General features: G+C 39.8%; 1 protein-coding gene across 1 annotated transcript in view; it reads left to right on the top strand.

Annotated features, from left to right (window-relative positions):
- Window positions 1–26,883, top strand: part of SLC9A9 (solute carrier family 9 member A9) — a 659,769-nt gene that overhangs the window by 337,827 nt on the left and 295,059 nt on the right. The window contains exon 9 of the mRNA XM_049867356.1: window positions 23,332–23,420. Coding sequence (XP_049723313.1) covers window positions 23,332–23,420 — 89 coding nt within the window. The remainder of the gene's footprint in view (window positions 1–23,331; window positions 23,421–26,883) is intronic.

Below are 26,883 nucleotides of genomic sequence, written 5' to 3' on the forward strand. Positions count from 1 at the left end.
GTCAACTTACTTTGAGGAGACAGCTCTTCCCCATTTGTCTTTTGAGTACCTTGCAACCTGAGGGGCTCATCTTCCAGCACTATATCAGACAATGTTCCACTGCTAATCATAAGGTTTTCACTGGCTAATTCTTTCCAGAAGTAGACTGCCAGGCCCTTCTTCCTAGTCTGTCTCAGTCTGGAAGCTCAGATGGAGAGCCATTTCTCACATTGATCTTCAATACAATCTGAGGATGAGGAATCAAATTATAATTCTCTGAGGCTATTTCAGTGTAAATCCTGCTAGTTCTAGTTCACAGATAAATTAATCTGATGTGAAGCCAGAACCTAGAAAACTTAAAAAAAAAAAAAAAAAGCACCTAACAAATGAATATATGGCAGTGAATATAGAACTAAAATAGAACTATGAAGTAGTGTATGAGTTAACTGTAGAGATGACCAGCAACCCTGGAGTTCTGCTTGCATTCACTAACAATGCATCATGTAAGTTACAGAGACGTTGCTAACATAAGGCAATGGTTTCTGAGTAGAATTCCCAAAGCCCTCACGTTTCAAAGGACTCCCACCAAGGCAGTTAGCAGGGCTCTATGTTTGCCATCCCCACCTGTGCCCTCCAAACGCCCTTTCTATTGGTTCTGTGTATTAGGCTTACACAAAAAACTTTATTTGGGGACAAAACAAAAAAGATTTCTGCTGCTTTAAACAAAAGACATCTTTAACTATAAACATATTTTTAATTTTTTTTTTACTGAGTAGTACATATTTATTGTAGAAAATTTAGAAAATGCAGATACACAGAAGGAAATAAAACTAGAATCACCTGTATTCTTACTGTTCATTAATAACTATTATTAATATTTGGCCATGCCCATCTAATTACATACATGTATTCGATTTGCATTCAATCATGGGGATGGCGAAAGACTGGGCAGTATTTCATTACTTGTTGCATGGGGTTGCCAAGAGTCAGAGGCCAACTCGATGGCAGCTAACATCATACATACATGCATTTAATTAAGAACGTATGCATGTATATACATACATCAAATTATATTTTTATTTTTAAGTAACTTGCTTTTTTCACTCAATAATTTATAGTTAAAAATTTTTGTGACATTAAATATTCTTCCCATATTATCATTTTTAATGGCTGCCTAGTACAGCATCGGAAACCCTGGTGGTGTAGTGGTTAAGAGTCACGGCTGCTAACCAAGAGGTCGGCAGTTCGAATCCACCCGGCACTCCTTGGAAACTCTACGGGACAGTTCTACTGTGTCCTGTGGGGTTGCCAAGAGTCAGAATCAACTCGACGGCAACGGGTTTGGTTGTTTATTTATTTTTTTTTGGTTAGTGCTACATCGGAGCCCTGGTGGCACAGTGGTTAGGAGCTCAGCTGTTAACCAAAAGGTTGGCAGTTCAAATCCACCAACTGCTCCATGGAAACCCTATGGGGCAGTTCTACTGTGTCCTATGGAGTCGCTACGAGTGAAAATCAACTTGACGGCACACAACAATAACAACAGTACTACATCATATGAGTTTTCCATAATTTATTCTACCAACCTTTTGATTGTTTACAGTTCTTAGTATTATTAATATTATTACAGTAGTAATCCTTATAGCTAGATATATGGATTTTTATTTATATAACTGCCTAAAAGTAATAAAACTTCTAGATTAGTAAAAAGGCTAAAATTACAAGATTTTGGAGAAAGTTGTCCAAATTGTCCTCTAGAATATATGCGTGTCTTTATATTTCTACCAACAATGTAAGAGTGAGTTCATCCACTCACATCTTCACCATCCGAAATCTTATTAATCACTGCTAATTTGGTCATCATTAAGTTCCATTTTATTCGAATTCACATTTATTATATTATTAGGGAGGACAAGCATTTTAATTACATGTCACTGGCTATTTGTGTTTCTTTTTTTGGTGAACTACCTGTTTATGCCCTTTGTGCTTTTCTCCTATTGAGACGATTATCTTTGTCGAGTTCAATTTTAGGAACTTTTTAATCTATTAAGAAAATTAACCTTTGACTGCCATGTAGGCTGTACACATTCCCCAATTTGTGATTGTATCTTTTAAATATGTTATATTTTGTTTTTTTAGGCACTGGAAAGGGTTGCTATAGACCTCCTCAAGTTGTATGTGGTTAATTTTATTCCCTGCCCCACTTTCTGAAAGCCCAAGATTTTATTAATGTAATGTATATAATTCCTTTTAATAGTTGTCTGTTTTTAGTTTTACACTGGAATCCAAATAGAATTTGTTGTACTATGAGGTGTGGGTATAGTAGATGGTTACCCACTTGTCCTAACATCCTTCACCCTTTTCCTGTTAATGTAAAATATAACGACTATATGTACATGTATGTACATGTATGTTCTGAGCTTTCTGTTGTTCCACTGATTTTCATTGTTTTAATTATTTACTGTTCATTTTTATGTCTAGCAGGTCAATCCCCATTCCCCATTTTCAAAAGTTTCTTTGCTATACTCGTATATTTATTATTCCAAACGGACCTGAAAATAACATTGTTAGGTACCAAACAGAAAATCATGATACGGTTGTGTTAAATTTTTGGATGAATTTGAATAGAAGTGATGTTTTTATAATCTTGACTCTTCCCACCCGGGAATATGTTATGTGTCTCTATAATTCAAGTCTTCTTTTATGGCCCTCAGTAAATTTTTATAGTTGTCTTCACATTGGACCTACAATTTCTTGTTAAGTGCCTTTTTAGCGACAGTATTTTGTATTTTTACATGCTATAACAAATAAGAACGTCCATTATTGCTTCTAACTTTTTTTTTTTTTTTTTTTTGTATATGTTCATCTAGATTTCAACACACTATCTGACTTACCCTAGATCGTTGTGGAGTGTAGAATGGCAGTTGATGTGTAGAATTAGAATTGATGGGCAGAGTCGTGTTAGAATATCAGCTTCACAGGGGCCTTATCAGCACCAGCAGAGTGGCTGAAGCATTGTAGGCACTTGATAAATACCTTTTGAGTGATGGAATAAATGATTTTTGCTCAATAAAGACTTCCATAAAATGAATAACATGTTGCTTTATAAGGTAATAAGTGCCCTGTACCTGATAATATTCCTGCAAATTCTATAGACTCACTGGTCAGGATTTTCTAGAGCAGATCCGTACATCAACTGGCAGGTGTATTATAAATTTCATTAATCTATAACTTCATTTTTGAAAATTTTAACTTAAAATAGGGACGTGTATACATAGGGAAGGGAGGCAAGAGCCTGTTCTAGAAGAATGTGGTGGGCATCTGCTGGTTCGGGCTGCCCAGGATCTACTCTCACTTGTTATAATACCATCCAGATGTTACTTAAGGAACCACTACTGCTCCATTGGGTATCATCCTGTTAATCAAGGTGCTCCACCTTCCCCTGCCCAGGAGAATGGGGACATCCGAAGCTAGGCTAACCAGACACTCTCTCCATGGGCATGAACATTTAGGAGGCGGATAGAAGGATATATAAATGTTGGCACAAGTCTTTCCAAAAGCAAAGCCCTGCTGAAACTATTTAGACTTGCCACTATCTCCCTGGAGCTGCCCTGATGGCTTCTTACTGAACATCACCACACTTCCTTCCAATCAATTCCTTTTTAGTTATGTTAACCATACCCATTGCCGTTGAGTCGATTTGACTCATAACGACCCTAGAGGACAGAATAGAACTGCCCCGCAGGGTTTCCAAGGCTATGATCTTTATGAAAGCATACTGCCACATCTTTTTCCCAAGGAACAGCTGTTGGATTTGAACTGCCAACCTTTTGGTTTGCAATCTAGTGCTTAACCACTGTGCCACCAGAGCCCCTATGTTAGCCATAGTCAGTTTCTATTGCTTGCAAACAAAGAAACCAATATGGTACAAGGGAAGGGATAATCCAGGAGGCATTTCCACAGAAGAAACTGCATGACTTGAGGACAGATCAGAAGGGAAGAGAGGCTCAAAGGCAACGCAGGTTCCAGGCTGGGCTCCTTGGGACCATCTTCTGCCAGGTGCATACCACTAGACAAAAAGAATCAAGCTTTTAAAGACAGTTTGCACAGTGTTCATTATCCTTTTCAATTCGGCTTCTTATAAGATTCATTAGGAGCACTTCAGTATGGGGGGCTTGCTCATTACCACATCTTCTGCTTGCACTGTCAGTTGTTACTAATTTGATGATGATCATTTGATTTATTTTGATCATCTTTTACTTGAAGGGCCACATTTGCAGCTGCCTCATCTCAGTCTCCTGGAAATTGCATCTGCAAATGTTCAGCAGTCACAGAGAAGAACTTGGTTTTATGGAAACAAGTGGCTCTTAGACATGCAAATGAAGGCTGGCATTTCTGCCACCCAGAAGTAGATTCTCTGCTATTGGAAATATACAAGTACAGTTTGAGAAAACTTTTATTTGGGAAGTCTGGACAGAATGCAAAATGCAAGTGAGAAAAAGTCTTTCCAGGGGCTCAGAGTATTTAGCTAGAAATGAACTTTGGGAAGGCCTCACAAGCGGGAGAACACAGAAAGAAGAGACTGTATATGCATGTGTCTGCCCTACTTACGAATGCAGCCACTGAGGGACATGTCTCTGGTTTCTGGCTCTTCCTCTGACTTGCTGAGGGATTGGAATAAGCCATCCCATTAGTTGGTAACTTCATTTTCCCCAATATTAAGGTAAAAGGATTTTATTATTTTGTAATGGAAGGACATTATGCACATTGAGAACCTGGCTTTGAAGTGAATATACGACCCTAGCGTATTCTCCCTGTGAGGTGCCTGGTCCACACACATACCTAATTTCTGATCAGGTAAAATATTTTCTTGTGCTGGGCCTATTTTCTAGAAGTCATGGGGTTACTGAGCCATTATTTTAAATTGAATATTGAAAATAATTCAGCAGTATTATTTATAGCATAACCTCTAATGGAATTGAATCCTGTCATAGAAGCTGTTTTTCGGTTTATAAAGATAACCAAAAAGTGCAGCTGGACAGGTTGTTGGAAAATTCATTTTTGTAGTCTGTTTCCCAGCTGAGACTTTGGGGGTCAGGTTTTTGCCAGAAGCAAACTTCCAGGACTGTCATTAAACACCCAAAGAGTAAGATTTCTAATGGCAACATTGACACTGTGTCTAATGATTTCCCTGCTTCCAGGCACTGCCGTAATAAAGGCTGCTTCCATTTTTAGATTCCTGGGGCATGTTTTATGTCCACTGGAGGTGAAGGATGAGGAGGGGGCCGCTGGAATGCCTCATTTTCTCATCCAAACTATTAAAAAGCACAGCCTACTATGTACTTGGTGTAGAATGATTTCCACATAAGAAAATAAACATTTAAACATATGGAAAAAATGTACTGATTGCTAAGTAATGCTCTTGGGCTTTGTAGTCAGATGTCAGGGAACTAGAAACTCTGGAGAATCTTATCCTAGGGCATAAGAGACAAAGTGTTGGAAACATTTTTAAATGTAGGAAGGTAAAATCAAGTGACACTCTCACCCATTCACAAAGGATTCGACCAAAATGGCTGAAAGAAAGACACATTCAACACACACAAGCGTGAAGTCAACCACAACACAAACAGTTACTTCATCTAAATCCCATCATCCAAGCATGTTCTCCTGTTAGTCTCAAATGACAAGGGCCTAATTACATTGTCATGATAAGGAAAAGCTGACGGAAGCTCAGGTCTTACTATCTGTCAGGTCAATTCTTGAAAGGCTTTTGTAGAATAAACAGGCAGGAAAAGGGGAACTTGGGAAAGTCTTTTTTTTTTCTTTTTACAGTAGACATAGAGGGAAGATTTCCAAACGAAATGAATATTAGTGGATATGTTGAGATTCCACTTGATTCAAGTTGGCTTTTTACTTCTCATCTCCATCATCTTTCAGTCTGGCAAAAATCAGTCTGAATCTGTGAAGGCTTTTAGCTCAGAGGTGAATGTGTGCCATTTGGCTCGCCACTGATCCATTGCATGACTGGATGGAAAACATATTTCTGGATCTCAGTAAATAAAACAAATCACTAGCAGGGGATTTGGTTTGAATTGTTTCTCAAAACAAATCTGGCCAGTCTCAGCTTCTAAGTACACGTTATTAGCTGACATCGTAGCTTAAGACTGCTCTTGCTTTCATATTGATGGGGCCACGTGGACCCAGTGTAGTCTGCCAACAGTTCACCAACAAATGAGGTGTGCTGAGTGTGTGTCCCAAGTCAAAAATAAAACCTAGAGTCTCAAAATATTAAGCATTCAAGCTGTATTAATAGGCACCTAAAATTCTCAAGGGAATTAGTTAACCAACACACCAAACCAAGGGCAAACATGCCATGATGCCATCTCAATAAACACAGGTGCAGAGTACATCTCCTGGCATAAGAACTCATTAACTCACACCTGCACTTTCTAGAACCAAATAGCTCATCAATTCAATACTCAAACTACCTTGCACATGCAACTGGAGTACTGGACCAATTTACCCCTGCTTTCTTCATTGTAAATGTTTTCAGTAGTTATTTAATATCTTCTCGTGGTGCCAGGAGCACAGGGAAAAAGAGACAGTCACTCATTCTTTCTCAAAACCCATATTCTACACAGGCATGTCAAAAATTTTCAGAAGATAGGTGGCAAAAACAACAAGCAGATAGAGGATGAAAACAGAGGAGTCGAGGATTTTTCTCAGGTCCCTGTATCACCTGGACTGATGGTTCATGTCATCAAAATGGGGAATAGAGGTGAATGAGAACACACAGGAGAAAGGAGATGCCATAGTTAGTTCATTCAGGGACATTCTGGATTCTACACAAGTGTGGAATGTCTACATGGAATGGCATAATGGGCAGTTAGACATGGACATCTGAGAAGAGGTTGCTCATTAAAGATTTAGGCAGCAGTGATGTAAATGTGTTAGCTGACTCCAAGGAAATGAAAACTGAAATGAGACAAGGGGTAAGCCTGAGCAACACTAACATTTGAGATGGAAACCAAAGGATCTAAGGGAAAAAGGTTTCTTCTTCTCTAGGCCTCAAATTTATTTGCATAAATACTTACTGCTAGATTATAAAGAACCTACAAGGGGGATTTTTTTTTATTATTATTATTTTAAATGGAAATTTAGGAACGGTGGACCATAGGCTAGAAGTAAGTTTTTAAATGCATGTCTGCACTCTGCCATTGGAGAAACCAAGAATAGGAACATAGATTTGTGCTATTTTCTAGATTGATGTTCTGATATGCCACAGACTCATGATTAATTTGCCAACTATGGAGTTGCCAAATATGGTGAACTAGACAGTAATTGTACTCTTTGGAAATGGAGTCTTTCATATTCCCTGAAGGAGTTTTCCATTTCCTTAAAACTTTGGCTTCTCAGTTCCAGGTTGACGTTCACTGGTGGTGGTACAGAACCTGTCAGAAATGTCTCTTTTTACTAGATCAAAAATAAATAAAAGTGCAGCATGGAAAAATAACCCATCAACCTTAAAACCCCTAAGAGTACAATCTGGGAACAAGCCACATTTTTTCTTTCTCACTCGCTCTCTTTCTGTGTTCTGATGATATAATCAATATTTCCTGTCCAAAAATGCAATATTCTCCAGTCTTAGAAACCCCTCAAGTCTGCATTTAATGTCAAAGAAAATCATGCTCCGTGTGTCAGGCGTTTATTCTTCAGCTTCCATATCTGAAGACTTCATCAACTTTTAATGAGAAAAGAACTATGAATGATGTTATCAGTAGTACTGACTGTAGGTGACAATAGTCTTGAATATAAAAAATTTAAATGTTAGAAGAAAATGGACCTGGTTACCAATAAATCTAGATTAACAACTATTTGTATGTGAGGACCAAAAACTAATCTCCTGCTTTCTCTTTTCGAAACAGATAAACTTTTCTAGAAATAGAGATTCATTCCTTTGACAAACCTGCATTTGAGTACCTGCTGTCTGCTGGGCACTGCATTGGGGTTAGAGGCAACACAAACAGGATGGTGGTAGACACTGTTCTTGAGGAGACCTGGGTCAGGAGAGAAAATATAGTTGTCAAAAAGTCAACATGAAACCATGGGACCTCATGCAATTCTTCAATTCCGTATGCAGACCTGAACGTAAATATAAAAAGCTAACCATTCAGACCATAGACATTTACAATGGCAAGGTGTTCAGATGTCATCTGGAGCAATGTTTGCCAGTGTTTTTTGATAACATACCTTTATTGGCAAAAAAAAAAAAAAAAAGAAAGAATTTTATCACGCGCCCCCTACATGCATCTCTGTTTTCATTTTTGCCCACACAGGCACTTACATTACTTGCTTTAGAGCACACAAAAATTCTAATTAAAAACTATGATGTTCTTAATGTTTTCTTCCATTCATCGATGGGTGGTCTCACCCCACTATAAAGACCATTAATGCAGACCACCTTCCTTAACCTTTGGAGGAGAAAACAATGGCCCAGGCATTGAATTTAAATTGCACAGGTCATTCAACTAGTTAAGTGTCAGGACTACAAATTAGATAGATCCCATGTCTCCTGACTCCCAGTGTAGTACATTTTTTCTTACATAATTTACAATCACACATGGAGCCTTGATCATGTGAGGATATAAATATTTTGTTGTTGTTTTTGAGCATCATTGAGTTGCTTCCAACTCATGGCAACCCCATGTGACGGAGTAGAACTGCCCCATAGGGTTTTCTTGGCTATAATCTTTATGGGAGCAGATCACCAGGTCTTTCTCCCTTGAAGCCACTGGGTGGGTTTGAACCACCAACCTTCGAGTGAGCAACTAAGCACTTAACCGTTGTGCCACCAAGGCTCCTTAAGAATATAAATATATACGTAGAATATTTAGTGAGCTCTAATGCTGACTGGGGGCAGGGGTAGTTCAATGGCAGAATTCTCGCCTTCCATCTAGGAAATCCAGGTTCAATCTCCAGCCAACGCACCCCCATAGGCAGCCACTGCCCCTCTGTCGGTGGAGGCTTTTATGTTGCTATGATGCTGAACAGATTGCAGAGGAGCTTCTCAACTAAGACAGGCTGGGAAGAAAGGCCTGACGGTTTACTTTCCAAAATCAGCCAGTGGAAATCCTTTGGATTGCAAAGATCTGATTCCCAACCAATTATGTTAACATTTCGTTCAGTTGTGCATGGGGTCACCAAGAGTCCACGGCTGACTCAACGGCAGCTAACAACAATGCTTTCCGAGAGGATCCAGAGTGGGAATCACAGAGAGCAGTGTAAAGGTACTCTGTTAACCAAAGAGAGTTAATTGTCATCTGACAGTTATTCTCTCTGGAAAGAATTTACTTGCCAGTAGAATCATTGTTTTTCCTAAAGAATTATGGACCTCCTCATGCTTTTTCCTAAATTTCGTCACTTGCCAATTAATTTGACCTTAATTGTGTGCCTCTTTGTGGTTTCTCAAAACAGCTCTTTCAGCTAGCGTCAAAAAATGTTGGATGTAGTTGTTGCTGAAAATCGCATAAGTGAGTCCCTGCAGTCAGCCCTTTGGAGATCTTGCCCACCACCGAAGTCTCACCATGGAAACACTGAAAAGCAATCTTGTGCACAAGCATGAGTCAGAAACTCTTACTATTATTTTCTTTAGGCCACTTCCTCATTTCTTTTAGAACACCTTTCTTATTTTAGGTCCAGATATTTTGAGCATGCTACACTTCATGCAGACCTGGATATATGTACTTGATTCCATTCATCATTGCCACGGGACCACATGAATGCAGCCTGAATCCAAGATCTTAGACATGCAACATGGTAGTTACATTTAATATCTACTTGTTTTTCCAGCAGAAATGGAAACCAAATAATCAGATTTTATTTTTGCTGGAAAAGAAAAGGTTTTGCCAGCCAAGGATAGACATATTAGGGGATTTCCTAGTTCTCATTTGTATGAATACTAGGGCTAATAAGGTTTGTGATACACTTCAGTACTTGTAACAATTAATTGGAAAATTTTGCATCGAATATGTTAGTTGTTTCTACTGTAAGTTTTGTATTTAGAAAAATTGCAATTAATTAATTCAAGGTGTGTTTGTTCCCTAAACTATCACAGATTAAAACCCACGTATGCTGGTAACATGCATGCTTCTCTTAATGACACAGTTTCCTTCCTGTCTCCTTTCTACACACTGATTTCCCCGCACTCTGCACCCCTAAATTCCTCTCATCTTTCAAAACTCAAGTACTTCTTCATCCCCCAGGAAAACTTTCCTCATCTTTCTCCCACCTTCCCCAACCAGAAAGTAATCGCTGCCTCTCAGAATTCCTGTTTTATTGTCATTCGCTACATTCTACCTTTCATTAGATGTCTTTGTGTACGTGTTACCTCTATTAGGAGACATAAAGCTGCCTGAGGCCTAGCACCAAGTTTATTTATCTTTCTGTTCCCCAGAGCCGTAATCAATGCTTTTCTCATTGTATGACCTCAATGGACAAGTAGCAATTGAGTGGATGAATGGCAGATACCCAAGCTAACTCACCAAAGTCTAGTACTTAACTCTAGTATTACTGATAATTGTCTGAGCTTAGATGACTGGTCCCGGAAGAAGCACATTTTCACCTGCTTTCCTTGATGCAGGAGCTTAATGAGTTGCAAAGGCAACAAATACTGAGTAAGGACATAGGATGTACAAGGCATGTCCTAGATGCTTTGCATTTTATGTCCCAGCAAAGTGTGAAATAGAAATGTTGTTGTGTTTATCTCTAGAGTGAACTTCACCAAGTTATTCCTTCTTTTAATGATTTCTTCCTGCATTTACTTGCTATGATAATTACAGCTCCTTACTTCGTAGTATTTAGTTTTTAAAGCATTTTAATATCCAGCATCTTATTTTATACTCAGAGCAGCCCTTTGAGGCAGGTGGGTGCTAGATGAAAAATTGAGTCTCAAAAAGGCGAAGCCATTGATCACCATCACCCACTTTATACCTGCAGCCATGGCCAGAGAATGGGATGCTGGGAAGGATGGAAACTTGAGACTACCTGCGGACTAAGAGGCCAAGTTCTATATTGTTGTTTTAAACCCAGTGCCATTGAGTCGATTCCGACTCATGGCGACACTATAGGACAGAGTAGAACTGCCCCATAGAGTTTCCAAGGAGTGCCCGGTGGATTTGAACTGCCGACCCTTTGGTTCGCAGCCATAGCACTTAACCGCTACACCACCAGGGTTTCCACTGTTGTTTTACAACTCTTAATTTTATTGACAAAGTCCACTTTGTTTATATATTCTCCTTCACTATTTTTTTCATTGTTCTTTTATTAAGTTTTTTTTTCTACTTCTTTGAGTCCATTTTTATGTCTCTTTATAGCTTCTTGAGGTAAATAGCACATTTATTTTCAATCTGTGTTTTCTTCCCTAATAAAATACATGTAAGGCTATTAATTTTCTTCTGAATAATTTTTTGTCTTCATCCCCTAGGTTTTGATAGGGCAGGTACTATATGCTCATTGTGAATTGTTTCTAAATAAGCTGAAATTATAAATTTGATTTCATCTTCAACCTCAGTTTTATTTAGTAAAATGATTTTAAAATCCCAAATGGATACATTTATTTAGCTGTCCTTTTTTTGTTAATTTCCGGTTTTATTCGAAGTATGTGACCTGTTTGCCTTCTTTTTGGTGAGGAGAAGAGAATTTATTTCTGAAGCATTTGATGGCAAAATACATAGTTAATTTTATTCCATTCCAAACCAAAAAAAACCAAACCCACTGCCGTCGACTCAATTCCAACTCACAGCGACCGTATAGGACAGAGTAGAACTGCCCGATAGAGTTTCCAAGAAGTGTCTGGCAGATTCAAACTGCCGACAACTTGGTTAACCATTATGCCACCAGGGTTTCCTTTTAAAGTAACTTATTTCTCATTCTAGTATTGTTGATATTTAAGTGCATATATAAATATATAATTTAAAAACAAAGAAAACAATTTAAAACCCTTCAAATATCCTTGGTGAATAATTGATCCATGAAACTAAAATTATTTCATAGACCCATGTCAATTCTAGAAAGAAAAATAGATAGAAAACAAAAATATAATTATAAAATATTTTTTAAAGTTGGCAGAAAGATATTTATAAGTCAAGGGAAAAAGGTAACAAAAATCATTTTGGTCCTGTGGGACTCTTTCTAATTGTTCCTAGATGCTCAAGTTTCTTTTTAGGACCATACAAGGCCAAATCCAAGGCCAAGGCCAAGCCATAACACGCATAAGTTGATTGCTTCGTACCACAGTGTTGGTCAGAGAATTGCATCTCAAAGTCTGGCCCAAGGACCAGCTGCATGGACATCATGTGATTGTCTAAATGCAGAATCTCGGGCCCCATTCCAAACCTCCTGAGTCAGAATCTGCAAATTAACAAGGTCCGGGTGATGTGGAAATACAATGTTTAGAATCACTGGATTACATTCTGAAATCTCTCTTGCCTAGCCAGGTTCAGCTGCAGATTCTTGAGCTACAGTTCCACCTAAGGTGGAGTTAAGCGGCTTCTGTTGTCTGGAGAAGATGGTGGTATAAGCAGTAAATTAAGCACAGCCTGGGAATGACGAGTACAATCATACATAGAAGGGTGAGAAATGACAGTAAAGGGAGAAAGAGAAGAAGAAAGGAAGCACGTTACTGGGAGGTAAACTGCCTCTGTCCCTTGGGCTGTGGACATCAGAAGTCACCTTTTCAGTGTCCATCGACTTCAAAGTTTCCTGTCTAGAGATTTAGAAACATCCTTTTCCACACAGAGAAAACTTTCTGAGTTTATTTTTCAAAATGCGTAGCTTATTTATGATGAGAGGGTATGGTAATGACATAGGTTTTAAAATTTTACTTTTGAAAAGTTGACTTTCAATTTTACCAAGGGTATTTGAAAGTCTATAAGTTTATCTTGTGCTTACTTTTGAGAAAGTTGGACTGCCTCTATTCAAAATGCCTAAGGTTTCATTTGGAACCAGTGTTCTTCCTTGTCTTGAACTTAAAAAAAAAATCTGAATGGAGGAAACCAGTGGATTTGTTAATCCTAGTGGATTAATAAAACGATGTAGAGGAAAATGACTAGAACTGCAAACTGGAGGAAATACAGACTTCTTTTTTTTTTTTTTTTTTAGGAAAAAAAATTCTACAACACCTCAGGCAGATGCTTACTCAGCCAAAACATTTCAAATGATGGGGACCTTCTCACACTTCAAGACTGCCACCACAATGTAGGAGAGCTCTTACATTTTGGAAAAATCATGGAATTAGAAATCAGAAGACACATGTTTGAGTCTGGGCCATGACTCACTAGGCCTAACCCACTGCTATCCCCAGCCACTTGTCCCAATCCAGAGGTTCAAACTCACATCACTTTTAAAAGTACTAATCCCAGCCTTAAGTAGTTAAGTGCCAACTCATAGTGACCCTGTGTACAACAGAACAAAACACTGCCTGGTCCTGTGCCATCCTCATGATTGCTGTTATACTTGAGCCCATAGTTGCAGCCACTGTGTCAGTCCATTTCGTTGAGGGTCTTCCTCTTTTTCTCTGACCTCCCACTTTACCAAGCATGATGTCCTTCTCCAGGGACTGGTCTTTACTGATAACATGTCCAAAGAATGTGAGACCGAAGTATCACCATCCCACTTCTGATGAACATTCTGGCTGTACTTTTTCCAGGACAGATTTGTTTGTTCTTCTGGTAGTCCATGGTATATCAAATATTCTTTGCCAACACTACAACTCAAAGGGGTCAATTCTTCAGTCTTCCTTATTCATTGTCCAGCTTTTGCATGCATATGAGGTGATTGAAAACACCATGGCTTGGATCAGGCGCACCTTAGTCCTTAGCCTTAGGTGAGGACCGAGGGTAGGATTGAAAAGAACTTGAGCCCAGTCCTCTGGGATTTGGCATAATGTCTCAGCTGCCATTGGCATACCCCATCTCCCTAGTTAGAACAGGAAGGACACAAGTTGCATTTTATTTCCAAATGACAAGCCATCGGTGGTTTCAGAGAGCCATCAGAATTTAGAATGTGACGGGATCTACAAGAGAGTGTCAGTCAGGATTTAGTAGGAAAGCAGAAACCATCCCAGATATTTTACAGAGTTTAATGCAGGAAATTGGTGAGCAGGTGGCGGCACTTGGGTAATGCAGAGGTAGCAATTACAGGAAGCAAGTACAAATCCTAGAACTGGAGGAGGAAAGGAAAGAGAATCTAGAAGCTCCTCAGAAGGAACCACTGAGCTAGGACCCAGATCTCTGAGGACACTGCCCTTTTGCTAATGATATCTCTGAGGGGGGTACCACGAAGTTGGTTCTGCAGTGCAGGGGAATTAAAAAAAAGAGGCTGGAACCAACTGCCAAACCCACAGTGAAGAGCCATTGTTGAAAAAAACCTGACAGTATCAGCTGGCAAACAGGAAGGAGGAAGTCCTTCTCTCCCCTCCTACGTTCTAGTCTCTCTTTGGTTCCCCATGTTGGCAGAGCCTGACAGAGAGCCTCTGGCAAAGGGCAAATGGGGCTTGCACAGCACCAGCTCCAGGATCACAGCAAGTGGAGAAGAGTGGATTTGGAGCTGAGCTGCTGGTTTCCCGACTAGCCCAAAGAACACTTGGTCTCCTCCATCATTTTTAACACATGAGAACCGGAGATCCAGTGTATTTAAGAGAGTTGCCTGGAGCCCATATTTCAGTGGTACAACCAGTACTAGCAGAGGAGGCATGGGTGTATAAAATGTAATGACAATTAAAATGTACATGTGTAATGTAGAAAACTGTCAAGTCAGAATCTGGATGGCAGTGAATTTTATAGATTATAGATGTATTTAGATAACATTTTAAAATGTGTTTTTGGCTTATAAAAAAAAAGGTCATACCAATTACAGTAATTTATGTGGATTAATTAATTACTAAGCTGTATGATTATGTATGCCAATACTAAGGGTCAGATCAACTTCGTTGTTTTATTTTAATCATAATACCAAGCCTCTGGTCATATAGCCACACTCTTGATTGTTTGTTGCTGTGTGACGTACCTACACGTAAAACTAAAAAAGTATTCAGAGGGAACATCACTGTAATTGTCCTAATCAGGGCCAGGATACTAGGAAAAATATCCTACAATGAGAAGCCCAGCCAGCTCAGTGTGTAATCTTCATCAGCGAACCTCTGGCTATTTCCCTGGGACATCAGAAATGTTACTGTTGTTTGTTTACTTGTTTGCTTCTGTTAAGTACAAATATATATAACAAAACAAACTATCTCAACATTTTTTGCAAAAACAAAAATGTCAGTGACTTTAATTACATTCATCATGTTGTACAATCATCACCACTATTCATTTCTAATTTTTTCCATCACCCTTGGCAGAAGCTTAGTGCCCTCTAGGGAATGACTCCTCCTTTTGCCCTCCCTCCTGCCTCTGGGAACCACTAATAAACCTTGATCTCTATACATTTGCCAATTCTAGAGAAGAAACGATTTTTGGGATGACTTAAGATCACCTTATCTGCTGCAAAACATCTCTTTAAGGTGTTAAAAAGCAAAGACATCACTTTACGGATTAAGGTGTGCCTGACCAAAGTCATGGTGTTTTCGATTGCCTCATATATATGCAAAAGCTGGGCAATGAATAAGGAAGACCGAAGAAGAATGATTGCATATGAATTATGGTGTTGACAAAGAATATTGAATATACCATGGACTGCCAGAAGAACAAACAAATGTGTCTTGGAAGACGTACAGCCAGAATGCTTATCAGAAGTGGAATGGCAAGACTTCATCTCACATACTCTGGACATGTTATCAGTAAAGACCAGTCCCTGGAGAAGGACATCATGCTTGGTAAAGCAGAGGGTCAGTGAAAAAGAAGAAGACCCTCAACGAGATGGAGCAACACAGTGGCTGCAACAACAAGCTCAAGCATAACAATTGTGAGGATGGCGCGAGACCAGGCAGCATTTCTTTCTGTTTTACGTAGGGTCACTATGAGTCAGAATCCGCTCAGTGGCGCCTGACAATAAGATCACCTTAAGACATTCACTAAAGGTCTAACACAAACAGAAAAAGCACAGGGAGTCTGGAATTTTGGAGCCACATGCCTCAAATCTGAATCTCAGCTCTGCTTTCAAGGTGACCTTGAAAATTAGTTTCTTAACTCATAATATGGGTATGGGAATGTTCATTTATTTATTCAACAAGTGCTTGCTGAGTACCTGCTATGTGCCCTATACTGCTGTAGGGGCTCGGGACCAATGAGCCCTCCTGCCCTGAATGAGCTTATATTGCAGTATGGGAAGGTAGAAAATAAACACATACATATGTAAAATGTTAGGTGCAGAGAAATATGGAGAAAAACAAGCAAGACAAGCAGGTAGAGGGTGATGAGAGGGAATAGTTTTTATAGAAGGAGAGAGAAGGCTTTTTTCATAATATAACATCTGAACAGAAATCTGGAGGGAGGGACGGAGACATGTAGATACCCGAAGCAGGACTTCCCAGGCATCGGGACCTAGAAGTGCAAGAGATACAGTGAGCCAGGTAGGGACTAAGGTAGTAGGTAAGATCAGAGACCCCCATGAGTCCGTCAGTTTGTCCTACTCTGGGGCCTTGTCTGTTGCTGTGATGCTAAAAGCTATACCACCGGTATTCAAATACTAGCAGGGTCACCCATGGCAGACAGGTTTCAGCAGAGCTTCTAGACTAATAGAGACTGGGAAGAAGGACCCAGCGGTCTACTTCTGAAGAGAATTAGCCAGTGAAAACCTTAAGATTAGCAGCAGAACATTGTCTGATATAGCACTGGAGAATGAGCCCCTCAGGTTGGAAGGCACTCAAAATACGGCTGGGGAAGAGCTGCCTCCTCAAAGTAGAGTCAACCTTAATGATGTGGATGCAGTCAAGCTTTTGGGACCTTCATTTGCTGATGTGGCACAACTCAAATGAGAAGAAACATCTGCAAATATCCACTAATAATCAGAACATCAAATGTATGAAGTATAAAAAAAAGAAAAAAAAATTTTTTTAAACCTAGGAAAATTGGAAATCATCAAAAATGAAATGGAACATATAAACTTTGATATCCTAGGCATTAGTGAGCTGAAATGGACTGAGATTGGCCATTTTGAATCAGACAATCCTATGGTATACTATGCCGGGAAGGACAACTTGAAGAGGAATGGCAGGCATTGCATTCATTGACAAAAAGAACATTTCAAGATCTATCCTGAAGTACAACACTGTCAGTGATAGGATAATATCCATATAACTACAAGGAAGGAAAAAAAAACCTACAAGGGTTTTTTTTTAGTACAAGAAAGACCAGTTAACACAACTTTTATTCAAATTTATGCACCAACCACTAAGGCCAAAGATAAAGAAATTGAAGATTTTTATCAACTTCTGCAGTCTGAAATTGATCGAATGTGCAATCAGAATTTATTGATAACTACTGGTGTTTGGAATGCAAAAGTTGGAAACAAAGAAGAAGGATCAGTAGTTAGAAAATATGGCCTTTGTGACAGAAACAATGCCAGGGATTGCATGATAGAATTTTGCGAGACCAATGACTCTTCATTGCAAATGCCTTTTTTTACCAACATAAACAGTGACTATACACATGGATCTCACCAGATGGAATACACAGGAATCAAATCAACTACATCTGTGGAAAGAGACAATGGAAAAGCCCAATAATATCAGTCAGAAGAAGGCCAGGAGCCAACAGCAGAACGTATCATCAATTGCTCATATGCAAGTTCAAGTTGAAATTGAAGAAAATTAGAACAAGTCCACAGGAGCCAAAGTATAACCTTGAATATATCCCACTTGAATTTAGAAACCATCCCAAGAATAGATTTGACACGTTGAACATTAATGACCAAAGACTGGACAAGTTGCGGAATGACATCAAGAACATCATACCTGAAGAAAGCAAGAGGTCATCAAAAAGACAGGAAAGAAAAAAAAAGATCAAAATGGATGTCAGAAGAGACGCTGCAACATGCTTTTGGACATGGAGTAGCTAAAGCAAAAGGAAGAAGTGATGAGGTTAAAGAGCTGAAAAGATTTCTAAGGGCAGCTCAAGAAGACAAAGTAAAGTATTATAATGACATGTGCAAAGACCTGCCGATAGAAAACCACAAGGGAAGAACATGCTTTGGCATTTCTCAAGCTGAAACAACTGAAGAAAAAATTCAAGCCTCAAGTTGCAATATTGAAGGATTCTACAGGTAAAATATTAAACGATGCAGGAGGCATCAAAACACAGATGGAAGGAATTCACAGAGTCACTGTATCAAAAAGAATTTGCCAATGTTCAGCCATTTCAGGAGGTGGCATATGATCAGTAACCAATGGTACTGAAGGAAGACGTCCAAGCTGCACTAAAGGCATGGGCAAAAAACAAGGCTCCCGGAATTGACGGAATACCAGTTGAGATGTTTCAGCAAATGAATGCAGTGCTGGAAGTGCTGACTCGTCTATGCCAAGAAATTTGAAAGACAGCTACCTGGCCAACTGACTGGAAGAGATCCATATTTATGCCTAGTCCCAAGAAAGGTGATCCAACCAAATGCAGAAATTATGGAACAATATCATTAATATCACAAGCAAGTAAAATTTTGCTGAAGATCATTCAAAAGAAACTACAGCATTATATCACTAGGAAACTGCCAGAAATTGGAAGCCGGATTCAGAAGAGGACATGGAACCAGGGATATCATTGCTGATGTCAGGTAGATCCTGACTGAAAGCAGAGAATGCCAGAAAGATGTTTACCTGTGTTTTATTGACTATGCAAAAGCATTCAACTGTGTGGATAATGAAAAATTACAGATAACATTTCAAAGAATGGGAATTCCAGAACACTTAATTGTGCTCATGAGGAACCTGTACAGAGATCAAGAGGCAGTTGTTCAAATAGAACTAGGTGATACCTCGTGGTTTAAAGTCAGGAAAGGTGCGTGTCAGGGTTGCATCCTTTCACCATACCTATTCAGTCCATATGCTGAGCAAATAATCTGAAAAGCTGGACTGTATGAAGAAGAATGGGGCATCTGAATTGGAGGAAGAATCATTAACAACCTGCGTTATGCAGATGACACAGCCCTGCTTGCTGAAAGTGAAGAGGACTTGAAGCACTTACCAATAAAGATCAAAGACCACACCTTCAGTATGGATTACAACTCAACATAAAGAAAATAAAAATCCTCACAGCTGGACCAATAAGCAACATCATGATAAGTGGAGAAAAGGTTTAAGTTGTAAAAGATTTCGTTTTACTTAGCTCCACAATCAACACCCATGGAAGCAGCAGTCAAGAAATCAAAAGATGCATTGCATTGGGCATATCTGCTGCAAAAGACCTCTTTAAAGTGTTGAAAAGCAAAAAAGTCACCTTGAAGACTAAGGTGAGCCTGACCCAAGCCATGGTATTTTTCAGTCACCTCACAAGCTGGATAATGAATAAAGAAGACCAAAGAAGAATTGACATCTTTGAACTGTGGTATTGGCAAAGAATACTGAATATGTCAAAGACTGCCAAAAGAACAAATAAATCTCTTTTAGAAGAAATAAAACCAGAATGCTCCTTAGAAGCAAGGATGGGGAGACTATATCTCACATACTTTGGACATGTTATCAGGAGGGATTAGTCCCTGAAGAAGGACATCAAGCTTCATAGAGTAGGAGGGTTAGTGGAAAAAAAGGAAGACCCTCAATGAGATGGATTGACACAGTGGTTGCAACAATGGGCTTAAGCATAACAATGATTGTGAGGACAACACAGAACCAGACAGCATTATATTCTGTTGTACATAGGGTCGCTATGAGTTGATGGCACCTCACAACAACAACAAGATCAGAGAGCTGGGCGGAGGGGATAGAAGGAGAGATCTGGATCAGCTCATACAGGACCTTTTAAATGATGGGAAACCAGTAGAAAGTTTTGAGCAGATGACTGACATGTTCTGACTTATTTTAAAGAATCAGTATTGAAGGATGGAGAATACACTGTTGAGAATCAAAGAAAAAAGTCCAAAACCCATTTCCACTGAGTCAGTTTCAACTCACAGCAGCCCAATAGGATTGAGTAGAACTGCCTCATAGGGTTTCCAAGGTTGTAAATCTTTACAGAAGCAGACTGCCACATCTTTCTTCAGCAGAATGGCTGATTGGTAGTGCCTAATCCACTGTGCCACTAGGGCTCCAGGAGGAAAGTAGGGAGGCCAATTAGGAGGTTATTGCTGTAATACAGGTGTTTTAGTTATCTATGCTGCTATAACAGAAATACCACAAGTGGATGCCTTTAACAAAGAGAAATTTATTTCCTGACAGTAAAGTAGGCTAAAAGTCCAAATTCAGGGTGTCGGCTCCAGGGGAAGGCTTTCTCTCTCTGTTGGCTCTGGAGGAAGGTTCTTGTCTTCAGTCTTCCCCTGGTCTAGGAGCTTCTCGGGCACAACGACCCTGGGTCCAAAGGAAGTGCTCTGCTCCTGGTGCTGCTTTCTTGGTGATTTGAGGTCCTCAACTCTCTGCTTGCTTCCCTTTCCTTTTTATCTCTTGAGAGAGAAAAGGTGGTGCAGTCGATGTGGATCAGGGATCAGGGATGTGACCCTGGTAAGGGTGGTACAATCCCACCCGAATCCTCTTTAACGCTAAATTACAATCACAAGATGGAGAACAGCCATAGAATACTGCAAATCATGGCCTAACCAAGTTAATACACACATTTTTGGGGGGACATAATTCAACCCATGACACCAGGTAAGGGTGATGGTGGCTTGGACAAGGAGGTTAGGGTAGGAGGTGTTGAGAAATAGTTGGGTTCAGGGTAAGTCTTGAAGGAGGATCCAACAAAATTGCTGATGTCCAGTAAGAGAGAAGTATTAAAGGATGATCCTATTGTTTTGTTCTGAGCAGCAGGGAGAAAGGAGATGTTATTACTGAAAAGGGGAAAATGGATAGAACCAGTTGCCATCAAGTGGACTCCGACTCATGGTGACCCCACGTGTGTCAGAATAGAACTGTGCTCCATACGGTTTCCAATGATTGATTTTTTGGAAGTAGAATGCTAGGCCTCTTTTCCAAGGTACCTCTGGGTGGACTCGAACCTTCAACCTTCTGGTTAGCAGCTGAGTGCTTTAACTATTTGCACTACCCAGAGGGCCAAGAGAGTGTGAAGTCCTTTTAATTGTGGTAATCCTGTTGCAAGATAATGAATCCGTGCAATAAATAAGATGATGTAAATGAAATGAGCAGGGTTCCTGGCCCACCGTAGGTCTTCACTCAATCTTAGCCTCCTTCCTTTTCTTTATAACACTTCTTTGTTACTTATCTTTGTTCTCAGAATGAATTTATTCACTACTCACCCTCCCCCTTTTTTATTCACTACTTCTCCACAGATCAATATATACTCAAACTAGTTCCAGAACAGTGAGAGGGTCAGCTAAAACCTCACCCGGAAAGAACCTGCAACAGACTACAGAACCAGCGGAAAGAGAGAAATCACATTTTTTAATAAATAGAGAAAAGTGTTTGATGCCAAAACAGCATGCATGGCCATCCTCCTAGTACTTCAACTGCATCCACACTGTAAAAATTTCCCTGGTATTGGTTGTTTTTTAATAGGAATTCTATGAAGAGTGAAATATAGTATTTTATAAGCATTTTTCTTAGAATTTCTGAAGACAGGCTAAGAAATTGAAGTTACAAAAGAAGCTGTAGTAATGCTTCCAGAATATATATTCCTTGGCAAAATTTCCTGGTTGTTTTTATTCTTTTGGCTTAAAATTTTATAGCATAATATTAAAAGGAAATAAATAATGTAAATGTCTATGCCCTTGTATTATGTAAATGTGCCTTAGCAATATTTTATCCAACGTCAATCTGAAAAATACGCAACATGTAAATAAAATCGTACAGTCTATATATTAAAAAATAAGATCCCTTCTTTAAAATTCTTCACTGCAGATCCATTTGAAATGTCAGTATTCAGTTCACATATCTCTATACTCTTAAGAATCATCAGCATTTAATTTATGAGTGTTTTTAGTTGAAAAGATTCTGCTGCTTAAAATTCAATTCAATCCCCTTCGTCTGAGTTAAGGAATACTTATATCTTGTGTTTTTCTCAAAGCCCTCCTCTATGCCCAATTTCCCATAATTAATCTAATCTTTGATCCAAAATAGAGCTCAACCCCCACTCTCTACCCACCCCAGCCCAAGGACAAATAACACAGTTGCCCCTTGGTTGCTGCTTTTCTGTTCCTGGGAGCATCTAGCATACATGTGACTTCGTGTAGCATATAAAGCTGGGTTTGTTGTTATTGTTATTGTTAGTTGCTGTATGGTTAGCCCCTGACTCATGGTGACCCTATGATCAATAGAAGGAAGTGCTGCCAGATCTTGCACCATTCCCATGATCAGTTGCAGATAAGACCTTTGTGATCCTTAGGCCTTTCTTCTAGTCCATCTTAGTCTGGAAGTTTCACTGAAACCTGTTCAGCATCCGAGCACTGACAGATGGGCAGTGGCTGCCCATGAAGTGCATTTGTCAGGAATCAAATCAGGTCTCCCACGTCGAAGGCAAGAATTCTACCAACAAAACACTGATTTCTAAAGCTGGGTATTATGCTGGATTAAGAAATAAATCCTGCAGCCAGCCAAGGAGCAGCTGAGAGCCCACTTGCTGGTAGCAAGCACACAAGAGCAGGCCCACTTACCTTCAGGGAGTGTGTGCCTTGGGCATATTCATTAAATTATTCAGCAGCAGAAAGACTGAGTGCCCAGCTTTGCCAAGCAGATATGGGAGCAAACAAAGACCTCTCTCTCTTGCTTGGCAAGTAGAAGCATTGGCAGGGGCAACAAAACACTTGTAGGTGTCTTAGGCGTGTGACTCATGGATCTTAATACTAAATTATGAGATGACAGAAACCTCTTCAGACTCCCCAAGGTACGCAATGGAAAGCAAATATCTTTTAGCTATTATGCCAGCATTTAGCATAAAATGCAGCAAAGTCGTTGGCACTAACTATGAGAAGTCCAGAATTGACTCCACAGTCTTGTCCATGTGTTTCCAACTCTAACTTTCCTAACCAGGGATTCATTTATCCCCAGGAAGAATCTACTTCTTAATGCTTTTCTTTAGGTTTAATCCTGCAAAACCTGTATTTAAAGCAAGTAGCAAGATATACCTAGGTTCCATTATCATGGCAACCATTAGCATTTTCAACTCTACTGTCACCAAGTCCATTTTCAAGCTGGGATATCCCTACCCTTTGACTTAGACAGGAAAGCAAATTGGTTTTGACTGGTCTGTTTTTTAATTTCAGGGATAGTTGCTGTACTCTTCTGCGGAGTCACACAGGCACATTATACCTACAACAATCTGTCGTCAGATTCCAAAATGAGGACTAAACAGGTAAGAGGAAAAAAAAGAATCACTACAGGCTTCGTCTCCTTTCTCAGTGTAATGGTTATGTAGCAATTCTGGCAGTGCACTCGGAAAGAATTTCATTAGTAAAGGAAGGAAGAAAGTAAGTTTATGGCTTCATTACGGGTTGGGTATTTATAGATTTTTTTTTTCTCCCCTTCAGGATAACCATTAACAATTCTCTTGGTAAGCAAAACTATAGTTATAATAGTCTCTCCTTCCTGAGAGACGTGGAACGTAGACTGTCAGTCTTGAAGATGAAAGGCCCAGAAAAGAATAATTCACAGTCACTTACATCTAAACACATTATAAAGCGTGTGAGATTGAGAGAGAAAAGAATGAAGAAGAATAAGGGAGTGATGTTTGGTCCTTAATTGGGTGCTTTGGCTTCCAAGCACACTCAACTGCCGATTGTCACACTAGCAGAATGTGCCTCCCATATGCCAAGAACACATCTGTTTGGATATTTGCACATGAACCTGCATCGATTCCTTCTACAAACATTTGCTGCACAGCCACTCTGTGCTAAGTACTCTGCTTGGTCCTAGGGATACAAGGACAGAAAGTATACGATCCTGCCTTCAAGAAGTTCATTATGAAGTCAGTTGATTGGGATAAAGATGTATAACAAACAATTCATTATCAACAGCGTGATAACTACTGTGACAGAAATATCTGGTATCGGATGTTCAGGGAGCCTTCGGTTGGGCATCCTCCCATAGATACGTTTGGGAATGTCAGGGGAAGGATTCCTTCCAGAGGTGATGCCTTATTTGAAGTTTAAAATACAAATAGAAGTTAATTAAATAAAGATTTGGGGTCCAGCGGGGCCAGGCAGGAAAGGTGTTTAGGCCAAGGGAACAACATGGACAAGGGCTGTAAAGAGTTCAGTGTGGCTCAGTGGGTAAGGCTGAAGCTAGTGGGGATACCGTGAGACCAGAAATATATCCAGAGGCCCTCTTATGAAAGGGCTTATATATGCCTTTCGAGGGAGTTTAGACTTTATCCTAAAGGTAACGTGGAGTCATTGAAATGCTTTATACAACATAATTTTAAAGACTATTGAACTTCCATTTTAGAAATAATACTCTGGCAGACATGAGGAGACTAGATCAAATGACATTGCTATCAGTTAGCTTTTGCTGTGTAACAACCAACCACGCAACCCAGTGGCATCAGCTGTTCTAGGCTGGGCTGGGTCAAGTGGTTCTGCCTGTTCCAACTTGGCTCACTCGTGTCTATGAATTTGGCTGGGGCACCTTAGCCAGTGTCATGTGTCTCTCACTCTTCTCCTGGCAAAAGAGCAAGGTCAAGTGTTCAACTGCATCTAAGCCTCTGCTTGCATCACATCTTTTAAACATTCTATTAGTAAAAGAAAACCAGATGGCTGAGTCCAGAGTCAAGAGGCCAAGCAGGGCACACACCTATGGGGGAAGAGCCCTACAAAATTACCTGGCAAGGAGCCACAGATATAGGGAATGAGGAAGAATTTGGACCAAATCCTGCTATCTACCCCAAAATACAAATGGCAGTAGAGAGGTCCCTATAATAAGCCCAATGATGCTGAGGATGTATGATGTGATGCTGGGGCAGTGGAAATGGGGGAAGCAAAAGTGACATCTAAGTGACAACCTGTAACTGGCCAGGAGTTGTTAAACAGAAATTCTTGGGGGCTTAAGGAAAGAAGTTCAAAATGACTACTGCTTTCATCCCTTTCTCCCTGTCATGTTCCAACCTCAGCTGGACCTGACCCTGCTCCCATCTTCCCAGAGACTCTGTAAGGCCACCCTTTTTCTCCCTCCATCACCTCAATGCCTCAGAGGAATCACAAAGACACAATTTAAAGACATTTTAAGCACCCGTGACAAGTATATTTTAATAAAGAACCCAGAAACATCCAATGTATATTCTTCCGGGATTCTTTTAATTGTAGGGACTATTACCATTCTCTGGGGTTTAAAAGGAAATGTCTTGGGTTGGCTTTTCCTGACCTTGTTTGCTTCTCTGAGCATTTGTATTCTGGGAAGCTGAACCCTGTTCAGGGACTTGCACTTTTAAGTCCTGCTGTCTAGACTGCTCAGCAGAACTTCAAAGATAACATGTTTCATGCTAGACAGCAGCCCAGTACCTAGCGGAGAGAGAGGCCCAAGTCAGTGCCCCACAGCCTTCTGCTCTCTCTGAATGGCTTGACAAGCACTCCCTGATGGGCTACTAGCTTCCATTTTTACAGCACTCTCCTTTAAGGAAGGAGTTTTTTTTTTTTACAAGTTCGTTCTTTAACATCTAGGTAATTGCAGCCTCTATTCCAGTTTCCCCCATTGCCTTTTTTTCCCTGATATCCTGTTAAGAGCTCAGCTGCTTACCAAAAGGTCAGCAGTTTGAATCTACCAGTCAGTCCTTGGAAACCCTATGGGGCAGTTCTACTCTGTCCTGTAGGATCGCTTTGAGTTGGAATCAACTTGACAGCAACGGGTTGGTTCAGAGTGGGAGCTTAATGAATGCTAATTCCCTTCCCTTCTCATCCCTTTCCCTACTCTTTTTCTATCAGAATCTGTAATTTCCTACTTATTTTTTTCTCTTATGATATATGTATACATTGCATATAAATGTATTTATACATGTATACACATACCCTACACTTTATAGAGTCTGCGGTTACCATTTTGAAAGAAATAAGATAGAGCCTTTTAATTAACTTCACAGGTTAGATGTCTTTAGCCATGTCTGCACCTGTGTAACATGCGAAGTTCACACTCCACACGGGAAACCAATTACAAACTGTAGAGAAAAACTGAGGCACATGATATAGAGGTTGCCACTGTTTCCTCTTTAAAACTGGATGAAGTTGGGAAAGTATCATGTAATGTCACATGGTTAAAACCAAAAAGCCCATCGCCATTGAATTGATTTCGACTCACAGTGACCCTATAGGACAGAGTGCAACTGCCCCTACAGAGTTTCCAAGGTTGTACATCTTTACATAAGCAGACTGCCACATCTTTCTCCCATAGAGCAGCTGGTGGGTTCCAACTGACAACCTTTCAGCAGACAAGTATTTAACCAGTGAGCCACCAGGGCTCCTTATAACATGGTCACAGAACATAATATCTCCATCTGCATCTCCCCCATTGTGTTCATACAGTCAACAAGAAAGGTAGCAGTTATGAAGCCTCTTTATCTTTGTCCCCAGAACTGATTAATGGGAGTATAGGAAGTCGATTAGTGAAGTCTAGGGAAAATCCATGTAAATCAACTTGATGTTATAAAATGCAATGGTAATATGATTTATGAAGGAATTTTATTCATGGACTGTGACTGTACCAGCTAATCAAATACATCTACACCTGGATACAAAGGCTCTTGAGAATTATATATCCTTTATAGCTTCGAGAATTAGAGTACCTTTTTTTAAGTTGCATTTTCACTTTAAAATATATTTTGTAACTGATAG

This window comes from Elephas maximus, chromosome 23, assembly GCF_024166365.1.
Source record: "Elephas maximus indicus isolate mEleMax1 chromosome 23, mEleMax1 primary haplotype, whole genome shotgun sequence".
In the NCBI taxonomy this organism is placed as follows: domain Eukaryota; kingdom Metazoa; phylum Chordata; class Mammalia; order Proboscidea; family Elephantidae; genus Elephas; species Elephas maximus.